Source organism: Entelurus aequoreus, linkage group LG20, assembly GCF_033978785.1.
Source record: "Entelurus aequoreus isolate RoL-2023_Sb linkage group LG20, RoL_Eaeq_v1.1, whole genome shotgun sequence".
Lineage (NCBI taxonomy): Eukaryota > Metazoa > Chordata > Actinopteri > Syngnathiformes > Syngnathidae > Entelurus > Entelurus aequoreus.
The window spans coordinates 36,975,580-36,997,359 of NC_084750.1; the positions used below are offsets into that span (position 1 = coordinate 36,975,580).

At 38.9% G+C, this 21,780-nt stretch overlaps 1 protein-coding gene across 2 annotated transcripts in view; it reads left to right on the top strand.

The window, feature by feature from the left end:
• LOC133636239 (heterogeneous nuclear ribonucleoprotein R-like) overlaps positions 1-21,780 on the top strand; it is a 29,144-nt gene that overhangs the window by 4,649 nt on the left and 2,715 nt on the right. The window contains exons 2-12 of one of the 2 annotated variants that reach the window (XM_062030041.1): positions 4,145-4,305; positions 4,378-4,496; positions 4,568-4,675; positions 4,756-4,869; positions 5,498-5,674; positions 5,947-6,082; positions 6,204-6,409; positions 13,820-13,969; positions 14,045-14,163; positions 14,231-14,760; positions 17,886-17,948. In XM_062030041.1, coding sequence (XP_061886025.1) covers positions 4,149-4,305; positions 4,378-4,496; positions 4,568-4,675; positions 4,756-4,869; positions 5,498-5,674; positions 5,947-6,082; positions 6,204-6,409; positions 13,820-13,969; positions 14,045-14,163; positions 14,231-14,760; positions 17,886-17,917 — 1,848 coding nt within the window. In that variant the 5' untranslated portion in view covers positions 4,145-4,148 and the 3' untranslated portion in view covers positions 17,918-17,948. Of the gene's footprint in view, positions 1-4,144; positions 4,306-4,377; positions 4,497-4,567; positions 4,676-4,755; positions 4,870-5,497; positions 5,675-5,946; positions 6,083-6,203; positions 6,410-13,819; positions 13,970-14,044; positions 14,164-14,230; positions 15,752-17,885; positions 17,949-21,780 lie in introns of those variants that run through there. The other variant, XM_062030040.1, reaches the window with a different exon arrangement.

Sequence of the window (21,780 nt, forward strand, 5' to 3'; positions counted from 1 at the left end):
ACATTGCAACACATGCCAATACGGCCGGGTTAACTTATAAAGTGCAATTTTAAATTTCCCGCTAAACTTCCGGTTGAAAACATCTATGTATGATGACGTATGCGCGTGACGTCAATCGTTGAAACTGAAGTATTCGGCCCCATTTAATCCAATACAAAAAGCTCTGTTTTCATCTCAAAATTCCACAGTATTCTGGACATCTGTGTTGGTGAATCTTTTGCAATTTGTTTAATGAACAATGAAGACTGCAAAGAAGAAAGTTGTAGGTGGGATCGGTGTATTAGCGGTGGACTACAGCAACACAACCAGGAGGACTTTGAGATGGATAGCAGACGCGCTAGCCGCCGACTTCACCTTGACTTCCTCCGTCTCCGGGCCGCCGACCGCATCTATGATCGGGTGAAGTCTTTCGTCGCTCCGTCGATCGCTGGAACGCAGGTGAGCACGGGTGTCGATGAGCAGAGGAGGGCTGGCTGGCGTAGGTGGATAGCTAATGTTTTTGGCATAGCTCTGGGAGGTCCCGTTGCTAAGTTAGCTTCAATGGCGTCATTAGCAACAGCATTGTTAAGCTTTGCCAGCCTGGAAAGCATTAACCGTGTATTTACATGTCCATGGTTTAATAGTATTGTTGATTTTCTGTCTATCCTTCCAGTCAGGGGTTTATTTATTTTGTTTCTATCTGCATTTAAGCCCGATGCTATCACGTTAGCTCCGTAGCTAAAGAGCTTCACCGATGTATTGTCATGGAGATAAAAGTCACTGTGAATGTCCATTTCGCGTTCTCGACTCTCATTTTCAAGAGGATATAGTATCCGAGGTGGTTTAAAATACAAATCCGTGATCCACAATAGAAAAAGGAGAGAGTGTGGAATCCAATGAACCCTTGTACCTAAATTACGGTCAGAGCGAAAAATGATACGTCCTGCACTGCACGCTAGTCCTTCACTCTCACGTTCCTCATCCACGAATCTTTCATCCTCGCTCAAATTAATGGGGTAATCGTCGCTTTCTCGGTCTGAATCTCTCTCGCTGCATTGAAAATAGGAAAATGTGAGCAGCCCTTTCTCCTGTGACGTCACGCTACTTCCGGTAGGGGCAAGGCTTTTTTTTATCAGAGACCAAAAGCTGCGAACTTTATCGTCGTCGTTCTATACTAAATCCCTTCAGCAAAAATATGGCAATATCGCGAAATGATCAAGTATGACACACAGAATGGATCTGCTATCCCCGTTTGAATAAAAAAAAATTCATTTCAGTAGGCCTTTAATGCTTATCAAATTATTTTGTTCCAGACACCCAGAAATATTCAAACAAAGCACATTTTGTAGCGAATAAGTATAAAATGTTACAATTCTAAAGAGTTACATGCCGAAAAGTAGTAATGTTCCGATCAGGGTTTTATGTTGCCGTTCCTGATTATCCATGAGTGAGATCAGCCAATATTGATACTGATTACATTTATTAACTGTAATTTGTTCCATTTATTGATGGTGTGTGCTGTTGACAGTGTAACAATTTTAACAAAACATTTTTAACTGGTTCCTTATTCTCTTTTATTACTTACTGTATAAGCAAAGTCAATAGTACACAGTAACTAAACAAAAGCAAAACTTACTCTCTTATTTATATCCTGTAGTCTTTGCCCTCAAAGGCCTTCTGTGTCTAAGGAATTATTCCTTGAGTTTGTAAACATTAAAGTACCAGTAGAAAGGGAAAAAAAGTTGACTTTATATGCTAAATTGTGTTTTATTGTATCCATTAAACTATATCCAATTGTATTTCCGATCCGCAAAGTATGTGAAAATACTGTCTAAAACATCACAAAATGCTACAATTTCTGATCGCCATTTTGAATATTCTGCTCCTAATCCATCCATTTTCTACCGCTTCGGTAATTTCCGTAGATTCGGGGTCGGATGACGTCACAATGGGAATGCTTCTGCGCTCTCACCATATGAACACATCAGTTATACTGGAAATACGCAAATATTTGAGATGTGATGTATCATTCACTATCCTCATGTAAGACACGTACACATGTTTTTCTTTTTTTTATTGCAGTCTACGACATAAACAAAAAGTCTGCTAATAATTGAGTTAATGGGAACTCTCTATTCCGCCCTCAAAGCCCTCTAAATAACCATCCAAAACCCGCCAACAATACTTTATTTACATATCGTTACCTGATTATTAACCTAATACTTGCAATATAGCGTTAACACAGACAAGCTATTTTTTTTAGAGGCGCATTGATAACAGAGAGCTTATCGTACTGTACTGTGAGCCAGCCGGTGTCCTGCTGCTGCATCGGGTCTTGGCTCGTCAAAGGTATTCTAGATTATAAATCATGCCTTTCATCTGGATAATAGGAGGATTTGGCCATGTATCAAAACGTTTTTCATCTGTGACATTCAATTTATATCCGGAGATGGAGACAAAGACACAACAACCGTAGACGGTGTCTGCAGGCAGAAACTTTTCCTTTAGACTGTTCGTGTGGATTATGAATAATTATTCATCTGAATGGGAAAATATGAACATCCAATCAGTCATCTCAGTGAGAGCAGACCTTGTACAGTAGGCCATAATTTTATTATGTTCTTAGTTTCTATTTCTTGTTTAGCACTTAGCATTGCTATAGTGTTTCACACAAAAATTCAGGTATAAGTATAAGGTAAAAAGTATAAGGTTCTGGATCATAATTTGGGTTGGCTCTCACAAAGCCTGCATGATTAGTAGGGGTGGCGGAAAAAAACACAATTTCGAATGAATCTTGATTGTTATTTGTAACAATATTAATCTATTCAAAAAAATCAAAGATATACTTTATTTTTTTTATTTTTTTTTAATCTGGTCTGTCCAGCCACTCAGGAAAATCATATTGTTTTTGTAGATGCCCATATTTACTTTATAAAAGAGAAATGTGTGATACTTATCTTGATGCCTAATTTGTGTTTGACTTTATCAAATGTTTGGGTAGAATTTTTTTGAACAAAACAAGTTTTCTTTTAAGTAAAATATAAATTTATCAGAGCTGTTTGTCTATTTTATGGAGAAATGCAGTTAATCATAGAATGGCACACAACGTTGTTAAAAAGTATTGATTTTGAATCAAGAATCGTTTTGAATCATAAATCGATTCTGAATCGAATGGTTACCCCCAAGAATCGAATCGAATTGTGTGGTGCCCAACGATTCACAGCCCTAAAGATTAGCATTGTTGTAGGTGGGGAAGGGATCTGTGGTTCCCACCCCTACGTCACGGATTACGCGACTAGCTTGCTCATGTTTGCTTAAAATGGCTCGTGAATCTCTTTGAGATGTATAGTATTTTGATCATATCTATTTACTAGCAAACTTTGTAAGTCTTTTGGTGTTATCAATCAGATATGATAATAGCTTCAAAATAGAGGAAACTTGTTTTTAACAAAAGCTGCAACAAAATTATTTGGAAGATAGAAGTATATATCTAATTACACCTGTATCAATTATATACTGATACTATCTCTGGTATCGAAACCACCTATTTATGTATCAATCCGTCCTCCTCTTACATTGTGTGTACTGCAAATTGTGTCAGTCAGATGGGATCAGTCTTGTGAAATAAATCTGCCATGGCCAGTCACAAACGTTTTATAAAAATTGTCCGATGCCGATCGGCACATCTCTACCGAAAACACACAGATAAACGGACATGTTTATTTTTTGGCCGCACCGTAACTGAAATGGTATACAAAGACGAAACGTCTTCCCTAGAAAGTGGGGCGTGGAGAAACTGAGCTACCATTATAAAGAGATGTACTATATGAATTATGATTGAGTGCTTTGTTTGGTAAAAATGTTGTTAGTTGATTATGAAAGCTGTCTTTTATTTAGTCATTACCGTCTACCAAAAAGGCGCAAAATAGTAGCAAAATATCAGAGTCTGATTCCATTTTGTCATAAAATGACTAAAACATCTGACCGTGTCCATTTTGGTCCTTTGCATAATTTTTTTAACAGAAGCTTTTGTATTGAATCTTATTTTTTGTTAAATTGTGTAAGTGTATATAATTTCCTTCATCACAGCAGAATTGTGAGTGGAGAAACAAAACATCAGATGAAAGCTCCATCGTATAAGTGTATTACAATTATTTTAAATCAGGAGAATGGCTGCCGCTGAGGTGAACGGTAGTTCTGCCCTAATAAAGGAGGAAGAAGAACCCATGGATGTTACCGGGACGCTCTCGGAAAGCTACCAGATACTCATTGACGCTGGGCTTCCACAGAAAGTTGCAGAAAGTCTGGACAACATCTTTCAAACAGGTGAGCAGCCCATGTGGAATATACAAAATGTTCCTGAAATGTTGGAAAGTAACCTTATCTGTGGTCATGTAGGCCTGGTGGTATATGCTGAATTGGATGAGAGGGCTATTGATGCTCTGCGTGAGTTCAGTGAGGAGGGTGCACTTGCTGTGCTGCAGCAGTTCAGAGAGAGTGACCTGTCGCACGTACAGGTAACAACACAAATAGAGCCACTGTGGGTTTTCAGTTATTTGTTTCAATTTGAATCTCCCTTTTCATTCAGAACAAGAGTGCTTTCCTCTGTGGAGTAATGAAGACTTACCGACAAAGAGAGAAGCAAGGTAGCAAAGTACAAGAGTCCACCAAAGGGCCAGATGAAGCAAAGATAAAGGTATGGAAGAGTTCAGAATTGTGTTGTAAAAGTTTACTTCTAAGTCATGACATTCATTCCGTTTGTGTGTTCATTAATAGGCTCTTTTGGACCTGACGGGATACACTTTGGACGTCACCACAGGGCAGAGGAAATATGGAGGCCCCCCGCCTGAGGAGGTTTTCAAAGGAATTCAACCAGGGATTGGGACAGAGGTAAATATATACTAATTTACCAACATCTACACACTAAACTTAAGGAACCTGAAAGGGTCCCCTCAGAAAAAGTACTGTAAAAACTACGCAAATTTTGTAGTTCCACTCTAAAAGCTTTACCTCTTAGCATTACAAGATTGTTTGGGGACAAAAATGCCTACCTTCAAAGCTCCCATTGAATAATTTGGACTCTTTTGAAAGGTAAAAAGCTCATTCATTTTTCCCTCAGCAGTCAGAATGTGCCTGAGAGAGAAAATGCCAATCCAGAGCTTAGCAACGCTTGGCAGGCTTATTAAAAATTCCAGATGGATTTTCCAAGTTTTAAGAGGCATTTTTTTAAAGTAAACCTTTTTAATTGTTGTTCATTTGTTTTCTAAAACTGCTTATCCTTATTGAGATCACAGGTAAGCTGGAGCCCATCCCATCTTACTTGGGTGTGGGACCAGAACTGGTCACTCATGTTAACCATTTTTAATTACACCTTGATTATCAGTCTATTGTAAATCAAAGTTTACTACTGTAAAACATTAAAATAACAAAACACTCTTGCATTCATTGTATATATTTTTTAATCCAGCACAGTTAGTGTTATACTTATACTGACACCATTGTGTCATGCCTTTTTCAGGTGTTTGTTGGAAAAATCCCAAGAGACTTGTATGAAGATGAGTTGGTGCCACTCTTTGAGTCTGCCGGCCCTATCTGGGACCTCAGGTTAATGATGGACCCGCTTTCTGGTCAAAACAGAGGTTACGCCTTTATTACATTCTGCAATAAGGATGATGCGCAAAAGGCTGTGAAGCTTGTAAGTACTCCTGTTGCATATTTGGCGAAATACACTTTACATCAACATTACTGCATTGTAAAAAAAAAAAATGGCAACCTGCTGAAGAAGTATGGGGACACTTATATAATCTTTTAGCATAGCGCTAGTGCCATTGTGGCTGGCCTAGATAAATACGGATATTTACACATTGTCCATATTGCAGGTATAGTTTTAAGAAGATAATAATAGTTGATCACAATTCCTGCTTGTGAAGGTTGCTCATTTGTTGACTGTCTTTGTTTATCCTCTAGTGTGATAACTGTGAAATTCGCCCTGGGAAATACTTGGGAGTGTGTATATCTGTTGCAAACAATCGCCTGTTTGTTGGATCTATCCCAAAGAATAAAACTAGAGAAAGTATATTGGAAGACTTCGGCAAAGTTACAGGTCAGTTTCAATATCCCATAGGACGATTTGTGTGCAAAACAAAGTCTAACAAATAATTAGAAAATATTATGTATTTTGTACTGGACTACTGAGACTGAACATTTTCTGATTTACCTTCCAGAGGGTCTTCAAGAAGTGATTCTGTACCACCAGCCAGATGATAAGAAGAAAAACAGGGGCTTCTGCTTCCTGGAGTATGAGGACCACAAGTCGGCCGCACAGGCCCGTCGTCGGCTCATGAGTGGAAAGGTCAAAGTGTGGGGGAATCCAGTAACTGTGGAGTGGGCCGACCCTGTTGCTGAGCCAGACCCGGAGATTATGGCAAAGGTAAGTGTGATATATTTATATATAAATATCAGGCATGTCAAATGTCCGCGAAAAAGCCGAAATCAGCGTTTTTAAACATTCATTTCCGCATCAAAATATCAACAACACAGGAAATGCGTCCCATGAAAACCTGTCCGACTGAAACTCTCTAACAATAACAAAAGTTCCATAGGTGAATTATGTAAAACCACTACAATATAAAAAAAAATATGATCAAACAAATATTTAACGCATGCCTCAGCCGCAGGTACCCGTTGTTCTTGCCTAAACACCGGGGTGAATTGCAGAACAGGGAGGCGATCAGGGGTGCGGAAACAAGCTCGCTCGTTAGCATCATCTCGCTGGCTTACTTGTTGTCGCTTGCGTTAGCTCTCCAAGCCACAACGTCGACGGCTTTCTACTTTGCTGTTAATCATATTTGGACGATTACAATATGAACTCTGTTAGTTCCGAATCAGTTTTAGTTCTAGAGCATTTATTAGTAGCAAGGAAGAAGGTATATTTTTAACGTGACGGGTATAAACAGAGGTCATAACACCGCAATTATATTACCAGAAGGGCTATTGGATAGAAGTCAAATGGGAAACATTTTCTGGGTTCTTTGCATGCATGTCATAGAATTTTATATTACATTTTCAATTATAATAATTTTAGTCTGTTATCTACTAAAAACAATTATGTGGTACATTACATTGGACATGTAAGTGTGAAAGACAACCAAAAGAGGTTGGTAGATGATAATAAATCTAAATGTAAATTATAGTGTAGAAATGAACCCAATTGCAGGAAATGTAGTCTTGATTTTTAAAATTTTATTTCAGGGCTGAACTCTTCCATTTTTTTTGGTCAGTTTTCCCCTTTTTTTCCTCAAAGGGTGCTCACATTCCTTAAAATGTAGGAGCGTCATCTGCAAATAATAATTTTAAGTTTTCTGTACCCTTGAGGATAGCGTTGGGTCCCTTTCACATTTGAACTGATACAGTGAATTTAATTTTATTTATATATTGCTTTTTCTCTATTGACTTTACATTGAGAAACCCATTATCTACATTTAAGCTACATTCAAACCAGTGTGGGTGGCACTGGGAGTAGGGTTGGGTATCGTTTGAATTTGAACGATTCCGATTCCGATTCCGGTTCCTGGCTATCCTCGGTTCCGATTCTTTTAAGAGGCAGGGTCAAAAAAAAGTTTAGGATATTTTAAATGAGCTAGCTAACTTACAGTCTTTCTGAATGAAATAGTCTGACATTCTCCATCAATTTTAATTCTATTAACATTTTTATGAACTTTACTATAAATTCCTCACAGGGCTGTTTTCAACTAGAATATAAATATCAAATCTATGAACTTGAATATAAATATTATAAATTATGAATACATTTTCCCAGGGGTACAATTTCCTCAAGAGAGCTTTATTTTTGAAAACCTCATGAAAACACATTTACACACACAAGTGTATGATGCTGCAGGTACTTAAAAATGTTACCGTGCTCCCACTGATGGGCTAACCTGGTGCAGAAAAGCAAATAAACAATAAGAAACAACTTGCAAAACCCAGTCCAGATTAGCAGCAGGTACAGTATAAAATCAGAGACAGTTCTTGTTTAGGAAAATGACCATATCCGCCTTCTCAGGCAGGATGCGTGAGCGTTCTGGACAGATAGTGTCTCCTGCTGTGGAAAATACACGTTCGCTGGGTGTGGAAGTAGCTTGAACGCATAAATAGGAGAAAGCTAGATCTGACAGCAAAGGATAAGTCTTTTGTTGGTTCCACCGGACCACCACCATGCAGCAGGGTCGTCAGACATAAGTATCGGTGGAACGTCCTGGTACATCTGCAGCTCTCTCTCCACTCGTTTCTTGATGGACATGGAGCTCTGTTATTTCGCGGTTATTTCTTTTTTTTTGTAAAGTAAAGCCACACTTTCGACCGCCGACGCCCGCTATCCATGCTTGAGCTTGACTGACTCGCTCGGCTATGCTAACACTTCCGGCGGTGGGCGCTTCTTCGTTGGTGCTCAGCGGCTTCTTCTTCCGGTTCGGCGGACTTTTTTTTTTTCTTTTTTTTTCCGGTCGCCGGACTGGGTATCGAACATAGGAATCGAAATTTAAACTTTTGAACGATACCGGGAGAATCGGAAAGTTAGTCCCGGTTCCAATCGATACTCGATACCCAACCCTAACTGGGAGCAAGGTGGGTGATGTGTCTTGCCCAATGAAACAAAGGTTGTGACTAGGATGGCAGAAGCTTGATTCGAACCAGGAACCCTCATGTTTCTGGCCGGCCGCCCGACCATCTAAGCCTTGCCGCCCTGGTACCAATTTACAGTATTTGGAAATCTGGAAACCAAGGGTCCTAACTTTGGGTATTTTTGTGTTTTTTTCATGTGGAAATTAATGTTAATTTGTTTGATTATAAATCTTTTTTTTTTTTACATTGAAAACTGGGCTTATAATAACTGTTGTCCAGTTGTTATATTTTGTTTTCTTGCACTTCTGAGTGTAATTTGCAAATACGCATTCATTTTAGTTTGTCCTCTGTGTTGCCGTAGTCAGGAAGTAGTCTATTAGCATTAAGTTGAATGTGCCAGTTTTGTCTTTTGTTGAGCCTTACAAAATTTGCATGAAGCTTTTCCCCAAATTGTCAATATAGATATGGCGGTGGGGGAGTGGCTAGGAGCGTGGCCAATATGGAGTCGTTATGTATATGATGTCATGATTAAATCAATTGCCAATGATGCGTGCATTTCTTTAAAAAAGCTAAACAAATGTTATACATGTAACACCTGTACCGCCACTCTATATTAGCTAGATGGGAGTAGTGGGTGCTTGGGTATCTATACATCCGTGGCTTCTTATCGCAACAACCCGTCCGACTGTCACTCTCTAACAATAACAAAAGTTCCGTGAGTAAATTATGTAAACCTACAAAAATATAAAAAACAATAGCATGCAAACACAATTTGTTTAACGCTCACCTCCGCCACAGGTACTCGCTGTTCCTCTTGCCTAAAGGCCGCACCAAATTGCAGGACATGGCTTTATGTCCTTGTCAACAAACGTAGTATTATTTAAATGGAAAGTGTGTCACTTCCATCATTGATTTGTTGTACAATATTCCCTCCGACCCTTGTAGTTACTAACACACAGTGCAGTTTGTGTCAAGTGGTCATGAAAAAATTGTCTTTTACTGACCAGTTCCTTCAACTAAGATGTAGTATCATCCGTGTTGGAACACTGAGTGTGTGAACTAGGAGGCGCAGCCCCGCTCCCCTCTGTGCATGGCGCAGGAGGGGTGGGAGTGGGAGGGATACACACAGCTCTCAGCGCGAGTGATCAATCACTTGTCCATTTGGTTATGGGTAAAATTTATTTCAAACATGCTGTACAGATGGGCGAAAATTTTACTCTAGTTTTATCAAATTTGGATGGATTTGTTTTAGGGGCAAAGTGCGATGAAAGGGAACTCCCTTTTTGCACATGTGCGACAGTTTTTTTTGTTTTTTTTAAGTCACACTATTTTAAGCGCATTTGCGAGTAAATTTGTCACACCATACACCACCTTATTTGGATGATTACAATCCAAACACGGTTAGTTCCGAACCAGTTGTAGTTCTGGAGCGTGTATTAGTAGCCAGCAAGAAGGTATATTTTTGACGTGACAGAGGTCACAACAATATTACCCAAGGGGATGTGGCTACAGGATAGAGTTGCCAAATGGGAAACATTGTCTGAGTTCTTTGCATGCATGTTATAGAATTCTACATAACATTTTAAATTATAATAATGTTAGTAAATTGTCTACTTACTAGGGGTGTAACGGTACGTGTATTTGTATAGAACCGTTTCGGTACGGGGGTTCCGGTTCGGTTCGGAGGTGTACCGAACGAGTTTCCACACGGACATATTAAGTAGCGTAACACACGTTGTGTAAACAATGCACAACGAGGCACTACACACGGCAGTGCATAGTTTACTCAAAATGCCGGACATTTGAGGCATTTAACAAACTCCGCCCTGACAGCTCCGCAAAAGAGGTCCGGTGAAAAGAGGACGTATGGTCAGTCTATCGTAGCCCGTTAGCTGCTAGCAATGTACGTTCAGGGGTTAAGAAGGGGTTAAAAACAAAACGAATTGTGCGCGCAGCAGCATTCGTGAGGGAGGGGCAGAGACAGAGAGAGTGAGAGAGTTATGATAATGCATGCGTCGCCAGGCTCTGCTTTTTACCCATAGATTTATCAGATTTTATTTTTTATTATCTATAGCAGGGGTGTCAAAAGTGTGCCCCGGAGGCCATTTGCGGCCCACAGCTAATGTTTTAAAGGCCCACGGCACATTCTAAAAATAGTATTAAAATAAACAAAAACATAACAAAAGTGAAATAAAAAAGCTTAAAGGTTAAATGTAATTTATAAAAAGTTTTAATGTTGACTAATAAAACAAAGCTGTTTTTTTTTTCTTTCAAACTGTCATTGCTCAAAACATAATATTGAATAAAAATCAATGTTATTATGAATTATTGACCTATCCAAGGTTCCGATTACTTCACATCAAATATTCCACTAAGAAAAATATTTTAGGTGGAAGATTTTGCAAATTTGGTGAATAAATAACCCAAAAATGTATATTTTGTTGTTTTCTTACTGTACCAAAAATGAACCGAACCGTGACCTCTAAACCAAGGTACGTACCAAACTGAAATTTTTGTGTACCGTTACACCCCTACTACTTACAAAAACTAACAAAAAATATGTGGTACATATAAGTGTCAAAAAGACAGCCAAAAGAGGTTAGTACAGTGGTTCTCAAACTTTTTTTGTCATCCCCCACTTTGGACAAGGGGGAGTTTTCAAGCCCCACCTGCCCCCATCGCCCCAACAGAACGCTAATGCAAAGCTTAACATTTTCAAATGTATTGAACATCAAGTAACATCAAGTTGTATACATTCAAACTCAATAACATAAAATAACATCAAGTTCAATAATAAATAAAATAACTGTGCAGCTGTGGTATAACTTGCATCAAGTTCAATAATAAATCAAATAACTTGCATCAAGTTCAATAATAAATCAAATAACTTGCATCAAGTTCAATAATAAATCAAATAACTTGCATCAAGTTCAATAATAAATAAAACAAAAGTATTATAACTTCCATCAAGTTCAATAATAAATCAAAAGTGTTATAACTTGCATCAAGTTCAATAATAAATCTAAAAAATTGTTATAACTTGCATCAAGTTCAATAATAAATAAAATAAAAGTGTTATAACTTGCTTCAAGTTCAATAATAAATCAAATAACTTGATGCATAATAATAGATAAAATAAAAGTGCCACTTTGCAATCTTTGCAAAAAAAAAGGAGGAGCTATGCATTTTGGCAAGACAGAGCAAGTGAACAGGGGCGCCGCTAGGGATTTTGGGCCCCATGAAAAGAATCTTTACAGGGCCCCCAACACAGCTGCAACATTTTTTGATGCTATTTTACATACAATTATGCATTTTAATGGTATTCTGAATACAATGGAATTAATTTTGAGTCATTTATTTGCTGCACCACTGATTCTTGAGACTGTAGTAAAATGTATTATTATTATTATTATTTCAACACACACAGCTGCTCACCTCCTTCCTCATGTGGGGGCACTGGGGCTGATTCAGGGGCAGGGGGACTTGGGGGCTGACAGACAGCTGCTGCTGCTGCTGGTGCACTTGACTCTGTTCAGAATGAGGCATCATTTTGACAGAGGGGAAATCAACTATTATTGAATAAGAACAGCTTGATAAATGTTTGACTGGATTGATTATTTAACTAATATAGCAGTAAAATGTAAAAATCCACAGTTTTCTTGAGCTAACATGGTGAGAAAAGTGAGCTAGCTTATTACCACAGACAGGGACAAAGTTAATATGCATAACTTTCCACCACAACTAACAAACCCACCTTTTTTTGGGAAATATTGGGTGACATATTGTCGACCCTTCAACTCCTTCTCCTCTCTTATTTTATTTTCCTTTCTTTTTTGGCTGCCTGATTTTTGAGGCATACTGCTGTCTCCTCCGCTTTGCCCGCTGTGGCGCTGTCTGTCTGTGACAAATCGTCGGTGCTCTACCTGCAGCTGATCCAGTCGGACTGAACCATTTTACCTAAATAGAGGGGGGGGAGGGAGGGCCCTGCAGGTGTTGATGCTTCCAAAACAAATAAAGGTATTGTTACCAGGACATGGAAAATAAAACATGTGTGATTATATGTTAGTTAATAACTTAGTGTCATTATTTTTTCTGTATTATAATTTCATCATCATTAGGGGCCTCTCTGGGCCCCCCTCCATCATGGGCCCCTAGAATCCGTCTCCTTTACCCCCCCTTTTCGGCGCCCCTGCAAGTGAACATGAGTTTTACAGTACTCCAGCATTAGTGGCTGCAATGAGCCTGTTTTGCACTGCACAGCTTTTCAAATCGGGGTTGCAGGCTTGACACTGCCACTGTTAAAACCTCATTGAGGGCTGAGCTGGCTTGACGCGAGTGCTTCCCGGTGAATGACACACAGTGTGTCCAATGCGCATTTGGCGCAACCCTCTTTATTAGAGCCTGCAGCCCGTTTCTTTACCCTGCCATGGTCTGTGCGCCATCAGAGCAAAAGCCCACACAGTTTTCCCATTTAAGGTTGTGTTCTTTGAGGAAACTGTCCATTATCTCGAACAGCTCATCAGCAGTGGCTCTATTTTTTATGTATTTGCAAAACAGCAAATCCTCGCACAGTGACTCGCCATTCACAGAGCTTCCGCTTAGCCCCGCCCCCATTAGTTACTGTTGCTATGTCTGTCAAACTTGCGCTCCTACCTAGAAATTAAAAGTCTACAGGAAAAATAAGTAATTTACATTTATTTATATAGCGGATTCCACAGACAGAATCACAAAGTGATTTACAGTGTGTATAGAAAATGAAAGCATAGTAAAAAAAAAATCTAAGAATATAATTTTTTTAAAAAGTAAAGTGAAATTTCCTCCCGTTCCTCGCGCCCCACCTATCATGTCTCTATTCCCCACCATTGGGGCGCCCCCACACTTTGAGAAACGCTGGGTTAGTAGATGACAATAAGTCTAAATATAGTGTTGAAATGCAACCAATTGCAGGAAAGGTAGTCTTGATTTTCAAAATTTTTTGGGGGGGCATGGCAGCACTTCGCGCAGATTGTCAATTTTCCTCTTTTTTTTTTCTTTTTTTTTTTTTCCAAAGGGTGCTCACATGCCTGATAATGAGCAGCTATCTGTTCATGTATTACTCATCCTACTCATCACGTCTCTTGACTTTCAAGTAGATTTTGCTGTGGATGTATTTTAGCAGTGGTATCGATCACAAATTTTAAAAGTGTGATGACAGGATTGTGTATGATTCCCTGTGCAGGTAAAAGTGCTCTTTGTAAGGAAACTGGCCACAGCAGTAACAGAAGAGCTCCTTGAAAAGACATTCTCCCAGTTTGGAAAGCTGGAGCGAGTAAAAAAACTAAAAGATTACGCCTTTGTCCATTTCGAAGACAGGGATGCTGCGGTAAAGGTGAGTCGAGCATACTTTTGAATGTTATACCCTGCATGTTTTGAAATGGGCTTACCAGATTCTTATTGGAGCCAGGCTATGGATGAGATGAATGGAAAGCAGCTTGGAGGGGAAGAAATCGAGATTGTTCTGGCAAAGCCTCCAGATAAGAAGAGGAAAGAGCGCCAAGCGGCTAGGCAGACCAGGAATTCAGGGTGAGCATGAGAAGCAAACAGACTGTCGCCTTCTGCAATAACTAGCTAATATCGGTTTTCATTGCAGGTATGACGACTACTATTACTACCCACCTCCACGCATGCCACCACCAGGGCGTGGTAGAGGGCGGGGTGGTCGGGGTGGGTTTTCCTATCCAGCAGATTACTATGGCTATGAAGACTATTATGATGACTACTATGGCTATGACTACCGTGGTGGCTATGAAGACCCTTACTACAGCTACGATGACGTATACAGTAGCAGAGGGCGTGGCAGCCGTCCTAACAGGGGTGGGCTGCCTCAATCTAGGGCCCGTGGGGCGCCACCGACCCGAGGCAGGGGAGGTTATTCCCAAAGAGGGCCGCCCCTGGGAGCACCAAGGGGTAGCCGCGGAGGTCGGGGAACCCCGTTCCAGCCACAGAGGGGCCGCGGGCCTCGTGGGGCCCGGGGGAATCGTGGGGGGAATGTCGGAGGCAAGAGGAAGGCAGATGTGTTCAACCAGCCAGACTCCAAGCGCCGCCAGACCAACAACCAGCAGAACTGGGGGTCCCAGCCCATCGCCCAGCAGCCGCTGCAGCAAGGGGCCGACTATTCCGGTAACTATGGTTACAGTAATGACACCATGGAGTTTTCACAGGATACTTATGGGCAACAGTGGAAGTAAAGGCATCACAAAATTTTGGCTATATGATGACACAACATCAAAAAATACATTGGCCATATTTGTTGAATTGCTTTTTATTCATCCCTCATTACAATTCTGTATGTCCTTAGCTTAAAAAAAAAAAAAAAGACCCCTGAATTGGCTTAAGATGATTACTCGTGCAAATGTGAAGGTTAACTTGTGGTGAGTCATTTACAGTGACATTGGAACACCTCTTAACAAAAAACCGGAAACCCATTTATTGATACTCTCTCTCCCTGATTACCTTAAAACCAACAGTGAACATTACCCAAGTGGACATTCATGGTCAATAGTCTTGAAAGGACATTTTAAAAAATGACATTGCCTTGCAGGACATTTTGTGTCCGTGTCCTTTCCCTCCCTTTCTTGTACTCCCTTTATTTGTGGTTTTCGTGGCTAAAGTACATCAGGCATGTACGCGGCACGACACAGCAGACTTTTTACCCTCCACTACACGAGACAATTCTGTAGGAACATCAAGTTTGAGTTAGTTAGAATATCCCAGAAAATGCAGTGTTGCGGGTTGTTTGCTGTGATTATCAGAGCTGCATACATAACTGATGTATTTGAAGCACCATAGTTACTTGGGGACTTGCTTGTACATAAATGCTTACCGTTAGAGCTTCAGATTCCTTTTTTTTTTTTTTTTGCAACGGTGGAGAAAAGAATCTACACAGGAGGAGGAAACAAACATTTTGTAAGTGTATGCTTAGCTTTTTTAGAGGTCATCAAATTGTGCTTTTTTTTTTAATTGATACCATAATTTCCTGTTTGCTCTGAAATTGCCCAACTAGAATTTGGTTTGGCTTACCTTAAGAGCCATAGCAGTTTGTTCTCTGGTGTTACATGTATTTATAACTTCTGCGTTTGTCCCGTTTCAATAAAACTCAGCTGAGAATCAATCAATCAATTGTCAAAATCTTAAATTCAGTGGTTTTTCATCCAGCAGCACAATTGAAGCTCAACCTCAATTCTCACATTGGGATGAAGATCTTCTCTTCCAAGTCAAATTCTTTGCCTCAAGGATAATCAGTCACAAGGCTACAATTGGTACATGCAACAGGATGCAATAACTTTTAAAAAAGGTGTTTGAAAAGACTTCTTAAAGAGGATTTTAACCCTTTATTATTCCGGAATAAAATTGTGCTATGAATTTCAACAACTTTCGAAGCACCAAACTTATCAAAGTCCTTTGTGTGCATGGATGTACAGTGTATGATTTAATGACCTCGGTGGACCCCAAAATGCTGACTGTTAGTGCATAACCTTTTAGTTTGACACATTTGACTTTCTTTTGTCTTATTTTTAAGACAATTTCTATCCAAATGCGGCAAATAATTACATTGCATCCGGAATGTATTCGCAGCGCTTCACTTTTTCCACATTTGGTTATGTTACGGCATTATACCAAAATAGAATTATATCATTTTTGTCCTCAAAATTTTACAGACAATACCCCAAAATGACAAATGATGTGAAGGTTTTTTTAATTTGCAAATATATTTAATCTAAAAAAAATCACATGTACGTAGGTATTCACAGTGTTTGCGCAATTTCGCGCATTCCTCTTTGCAGCACCTCTCAAGCTCCATCAGGTTGGATGGGAAGTGTTGGTTTTCATCCAGGATGTCTCTGTACATTGCTGCATTCATCTTAGACTAGTCAGAACTACAGCATTCCTTTGTGGAGGGAGGAGAACCTTCCAGGACAACCATCTCTACACCAATCAGGCCTGCAGTGGCCGGACGACAGCCTTTTCTTTGTAAAAACTTTACCAACATGCACCTGAAATATTTTGATTACGAGGAACAAAATTCTCTGGTTTGATGAGACAAAGATTGAACTCTTTGGCGTGAATGCCAGGCATCATGTTTGAAGGAAACCAAGCACCAATACCATCCTTACAGTGAAGCATGGTCGTGGCAGCATCATGCTGTGGGGATGTTTTTTAGCGACAGGAACTGGGAGACTAGTCAGGATAGAGGAAAAGATTAACACAGCAATGTACAGAGACTTCCTAAATGAAAACCAATGTGTCCCATCCAACCTGACTGAGCTTGAGAGGCGCTCCAAAGAGGAATGGGTAAACCTGCCCAAAAATAGGTGTGCCAAGCTTGAGGCTGTAATTGCTGCCAACGGTGCATCAACAAAGTACTGAGCAAAGGCTGTGAATACTTATTTAAATGTGATTTATTATTTTGTAGTTTTTTATTTGTAATACATTTGCACAAAAATTACTAACTTTAACTTTAACAAAATGGAATACATTCGTTCTCAAAATTCTACACACAATATGACAAGTTGGATTTTTTTATGTAGTTTTTGTGCAAATTTATTACAAATAAAAAAAACTACAAAATAATAAATCACATGTAAATAAGTATTCACAGCCTTTGTTCAATACCATTTTGTAATAAGGCATATAACAAAATGTGGAAAAAGTGAAGCACTGAATACTTTCCGGATGCTCTCTACACTCACTTCCCTGCTTAAAGATCTACATTTATAACTTGTTTATTGATGCGCTTGTGGCTTGCAGTGGAATACGTTGACTCATAATGACAGTTGTTGCTAATATTCAGAGGGGGGAAATATCACGCTGTCACTATGATGCAGTGCAGCAAACTATTAGGATCTAAATAAACATTACTCAAAAAGGATGTTTATATTTTCACAAACAGGGTGCCATATTTAATTGTAATGTAAACATCATTCTTTCAACACTGTACATCTCTCCACATAATCGTACCAGACAACTTGTTGTATAATCTGGATGATTTAATATTTTTTTAAACAATGTATGATGTCTATTGAGTTGTATTGAATCCATTTTGCAAAAATCTGCACATCAGCTCGATCCCTCGCCTCTCCTTTTTGAAGACACCAAGGATGTGACCACCCAAAAGGGTTAAAATTCTTCACATTTTGCAGGTTCCTCAGAAGCAACGTCTGAATAATTAACCTTTTTTTTTTTTTTTATGCTGTGGTACCATTGTCTTTTGTTTCACGTCTGTCCTCTTATTCCAACCTGCTTAGGTGGAGAAGCAATGAGAGAGCAGCGCTGCTAGAGTGAAGAACTCACCTGAGCGGTACTCCAGGGTGAGCTAGCCTTGCACAAAGTGCTGTCTCCCCTCCTGTGCCTTATTGTAATCACTAGTCTTGCTTATGCTTTATTTGTCTATCTCCTTACTCCTCTCCTTCGCTCAAGTTCTGCGAGGGCCTAAAATTGGGGGAATTGGCCCGAGCCACCTGGGTGCTGAAAATCACTGCAAAATGTTAAGACCCGCACCTGCAAATAGTAGCCTACTATTAACAGTCATCACACACATTAATAGGGTGTGGGTGCATGTCCTTTGCTGCTCTGGTAACAGAGGGGGGTTTTTTTGCCTTCCTTTACAACAGGGGTGTCCAAACATTTTCCGCATACAGAAAAATGTATGCAATCTTTTACATTAGCTATAAACAATGTAGGTCATGCTACCTCAGTTTTCATAAGCAATCCCTTCTGAAAGCCATTTCCCCCCCCCACCCCACAAGAAATCCAATTATTTTTTTCCAGACACTCCATTACATTACCAAAAAGCACATTTAATATAGAACAATTGTAGTTTTACACATAGAAAACAATGCAGAGTACCGTATTTTTCGGAGTATAAGTCACTCCGGAGTATAAGTCGCACAGGCCGAAAATGCATAATAAAGGAGGAAAAAAAACATATATAAGTCGCATTTATTGGGGAAATTTATTTGATAAAACCCAACACCAAGAATAGACATTTGAAAGGCAATTTAAAATAAATAAAGAATAGTGAACAACGGGCTGAATAAGTGTACGTTATATGATGCATAAATAACCAACTGAGAACGTTCCTGGTATGTTAACGTAACATATTATGGTAAGAGTCATTCAAATAACTATAACATATAGAACATGCTATATGTTTACCAAACAATCTGTCACTCCTAATCGCTAAATCCCATGAAATCTTATACATCTAGTCTCTTACGTGAATGAGCTAAATAATAATATTTGATATTTCACGGTAATGTGTTAATAATTTCACACAAGTCGCTTCTGAATATAAGTCGCAGCCCCGGCCAAACTATGAAAAAAAAAATGCGACTTCTAGTCCGAAAAATACGGTAGCTAAAAACAATGTAGGTCATGCTACCTCAGTTTTCATAAGTAATCCCTTCTGAAAGCCATTTATTTTCCCCACAAGAAATCCAAGTATTTTTTTCCAGACACTCCATTACATAACCAAAAAGCATGTTTAATATAGAACAACTGTAGTTTTACACGTAGAAAACAATGCAGAGTACATATAATTCAAGGGTTTTCCAGGCTTTTACAAAATAAAAAATGACTTACTTTTGCCACATTCATTTTCATAGCTTGTTTCAACCCAAACTGAGTACGCTAGTTTTGTCTGAACGTTAATGTATGTCAGTGCTATTCCACGGGCGGCCAAATCCGACCCGAGAATGACACCAGACCGACCCACGTGTTCAGTTAAAAATAACTTTTTGTGCTGCTGCTTCTTAAAAACGGTAGAGCCCCATCCTACAAATCAGGAGTGTCAAACTCATTTTACTGAGGGCCACATCGCAATTATGTCCGCTTGTATTAATACATACCAATAGAAACATATAATAGCCTCGTTACCACTGTTTTTGAATATTACCGTATTTTTCAGACCAAAGTCGCTCCGGAGTATAAATTGCACCGGCCGAAAATGCATATTAAAGAAGGAAAAAAACATATATAAGTCGCATTTTTGGGGGAAATTTATTTGATAAAACCCAACACCAAGAATAGACATTTGAAAGGCAATTTAAAATAAATAAAGAATAGTAAACAACAGGCTGAATAAGCGTACGTTATATGACGCATAAATAACCAACTGAGAATGTGCCTGGTATGTTAACGTAACATATTATGGTAAGAGTCATTCAAATAACTATAACATATAGAACATGCTATACGTTTACCAAACAATCTGTCACTCCTAATCGCTAAATCCCATGAAATCTTATACGTCTAGTCTCTTACGTGAATGAGCTAAATAATATTATTTGATATTTTACGGTAATGTGTTAATAATTTCACACAAGTCGCTTCTGAGTATAAGTCGCAGCCCCGGCCAAACTATGAAAAAAACTGCGACTTATAGTCCGAAAAATACGGTAGCTAAAAACAATGTAGGTCATGCTACCTCAGTTTTCATAAGTAATCCCTTCTGAAAGCCATTTATTTTCCCCACAAGAAATCCAATTTTTTTTTCCAGACACTCCATTACATAACCAAAAAGCACATTTAATATAGAACAATTGTAGTTTTACACGTAGAAAACAATGCAGAGTACATATAATTCAAGGGTTTTCCAGGCTTTTACAAAATAAAAATGACTTACTTTTGCCACATTCATTTTCATAGCTTGTTTCAAACCAAACTGAGTACGCTAGTTTTGTCTGAACGTTAAAGTATGTCGGTGCTATTCCACGGGCGGCTAAATCCGACCCGAGAATGACACCAGACCGACCCACGTGTTCAGTTAAAAATAACTTTATCGTGCTGCTGATTCTTAAAAACGCTGCAGCGCCATCCTACAAATTAGGAGTGTCAAACTAATTTTACTGAGGGCCACATCGCAATTATGTCCGCTTGTATTAATACATACCAATAGAAACATATATCAGCCTCGTTACCACTGTTTTTTAATATTACCGTATTTTTCGGACTATAAGTCGCTCCGGAGTATAAACCGCACCGGCCGAAAATGCATATTAAAGAAGGAAAAAAACATATATAAGTCGCACTGGAGTATAAGTCGCATTTTTTGAGGAAATTTATTTGATAAAACCCAACACCAAGAATAGACATTTGAAAGGCAATTTAAAATAAATAAAGAATAGTGAACAACAGGCTGAATAAGTGTACGTTATATGACGCATAAATAACCAACTGAGAATGTGCCTGGTATGTTAACGTAACATATGGTAAGAGTCATTCAAAAAACTATAACATATAGAACATGCTATATGTTTACCAAACAATCTGTCACTCCTAATCGCTAAATCCGATGAAATCTTATACGTCTAGTCTCTTACAGAAAATGAGCTAAATAATATTGTTTGATATTTTACGGTAATGTGTTAATCATTTCACACATAAGTCGCTCCTGAGTATAAGTCGCAACCCCGGCCAAACTATGAAAAAAAACTGCGACTTATAGTCCGAAAAATACGGTACATATAATTCAAGGGTTTTCCAGGCTTTTACAAAATAAAAAATGACTTACTTTTGCCACATTCATTTTCATAGCTTGTTCCAACCCAAACTGAGTACGCTAGTTTTGTCTGAACGTTAAAGTATGTCAGTGCTATTCCACGGGCGGCCAAATCCGACCCGAGAATGACACCAGACCGACTCACGTGTTCAGTTAAAAATAACTTTTTGTGCTGCTGATTCTTAAAAACGGTAGAGCGCCATCCTACAAATCAGGAGTGTAAAACTAATTTTCACTGAGGACCGCAATTATGTTCACTTGTATTAATACATACCAATAGAAACATATAATCGCCTCGTTACCACTGTTTTTGAATATTATATTGTTTTACTAACAGATGATGGATTACTTGATTTGAAATCCTAAGTCAGGGTGACAAGCAGAGATTTATGTATACATTTTTGATAACCAAGATTCTTGTTGCAGATAATATTTAAGTGTACAACATACGAAGTTGCATGCAGTCTACGTTTTGTCCGTCAAAATTTAAGGAACACATTTTTTTCTACCTTAAATGTCGTGGCAGGCCATATCGTAATGATGTGGCTCCTATATATTTTTGTTCAGAATTTCTGACAATACAAACAGACAAAAATCAAATGTTACCTGCAGACGACGCTGGTTCTTAGGAACATAAAAAA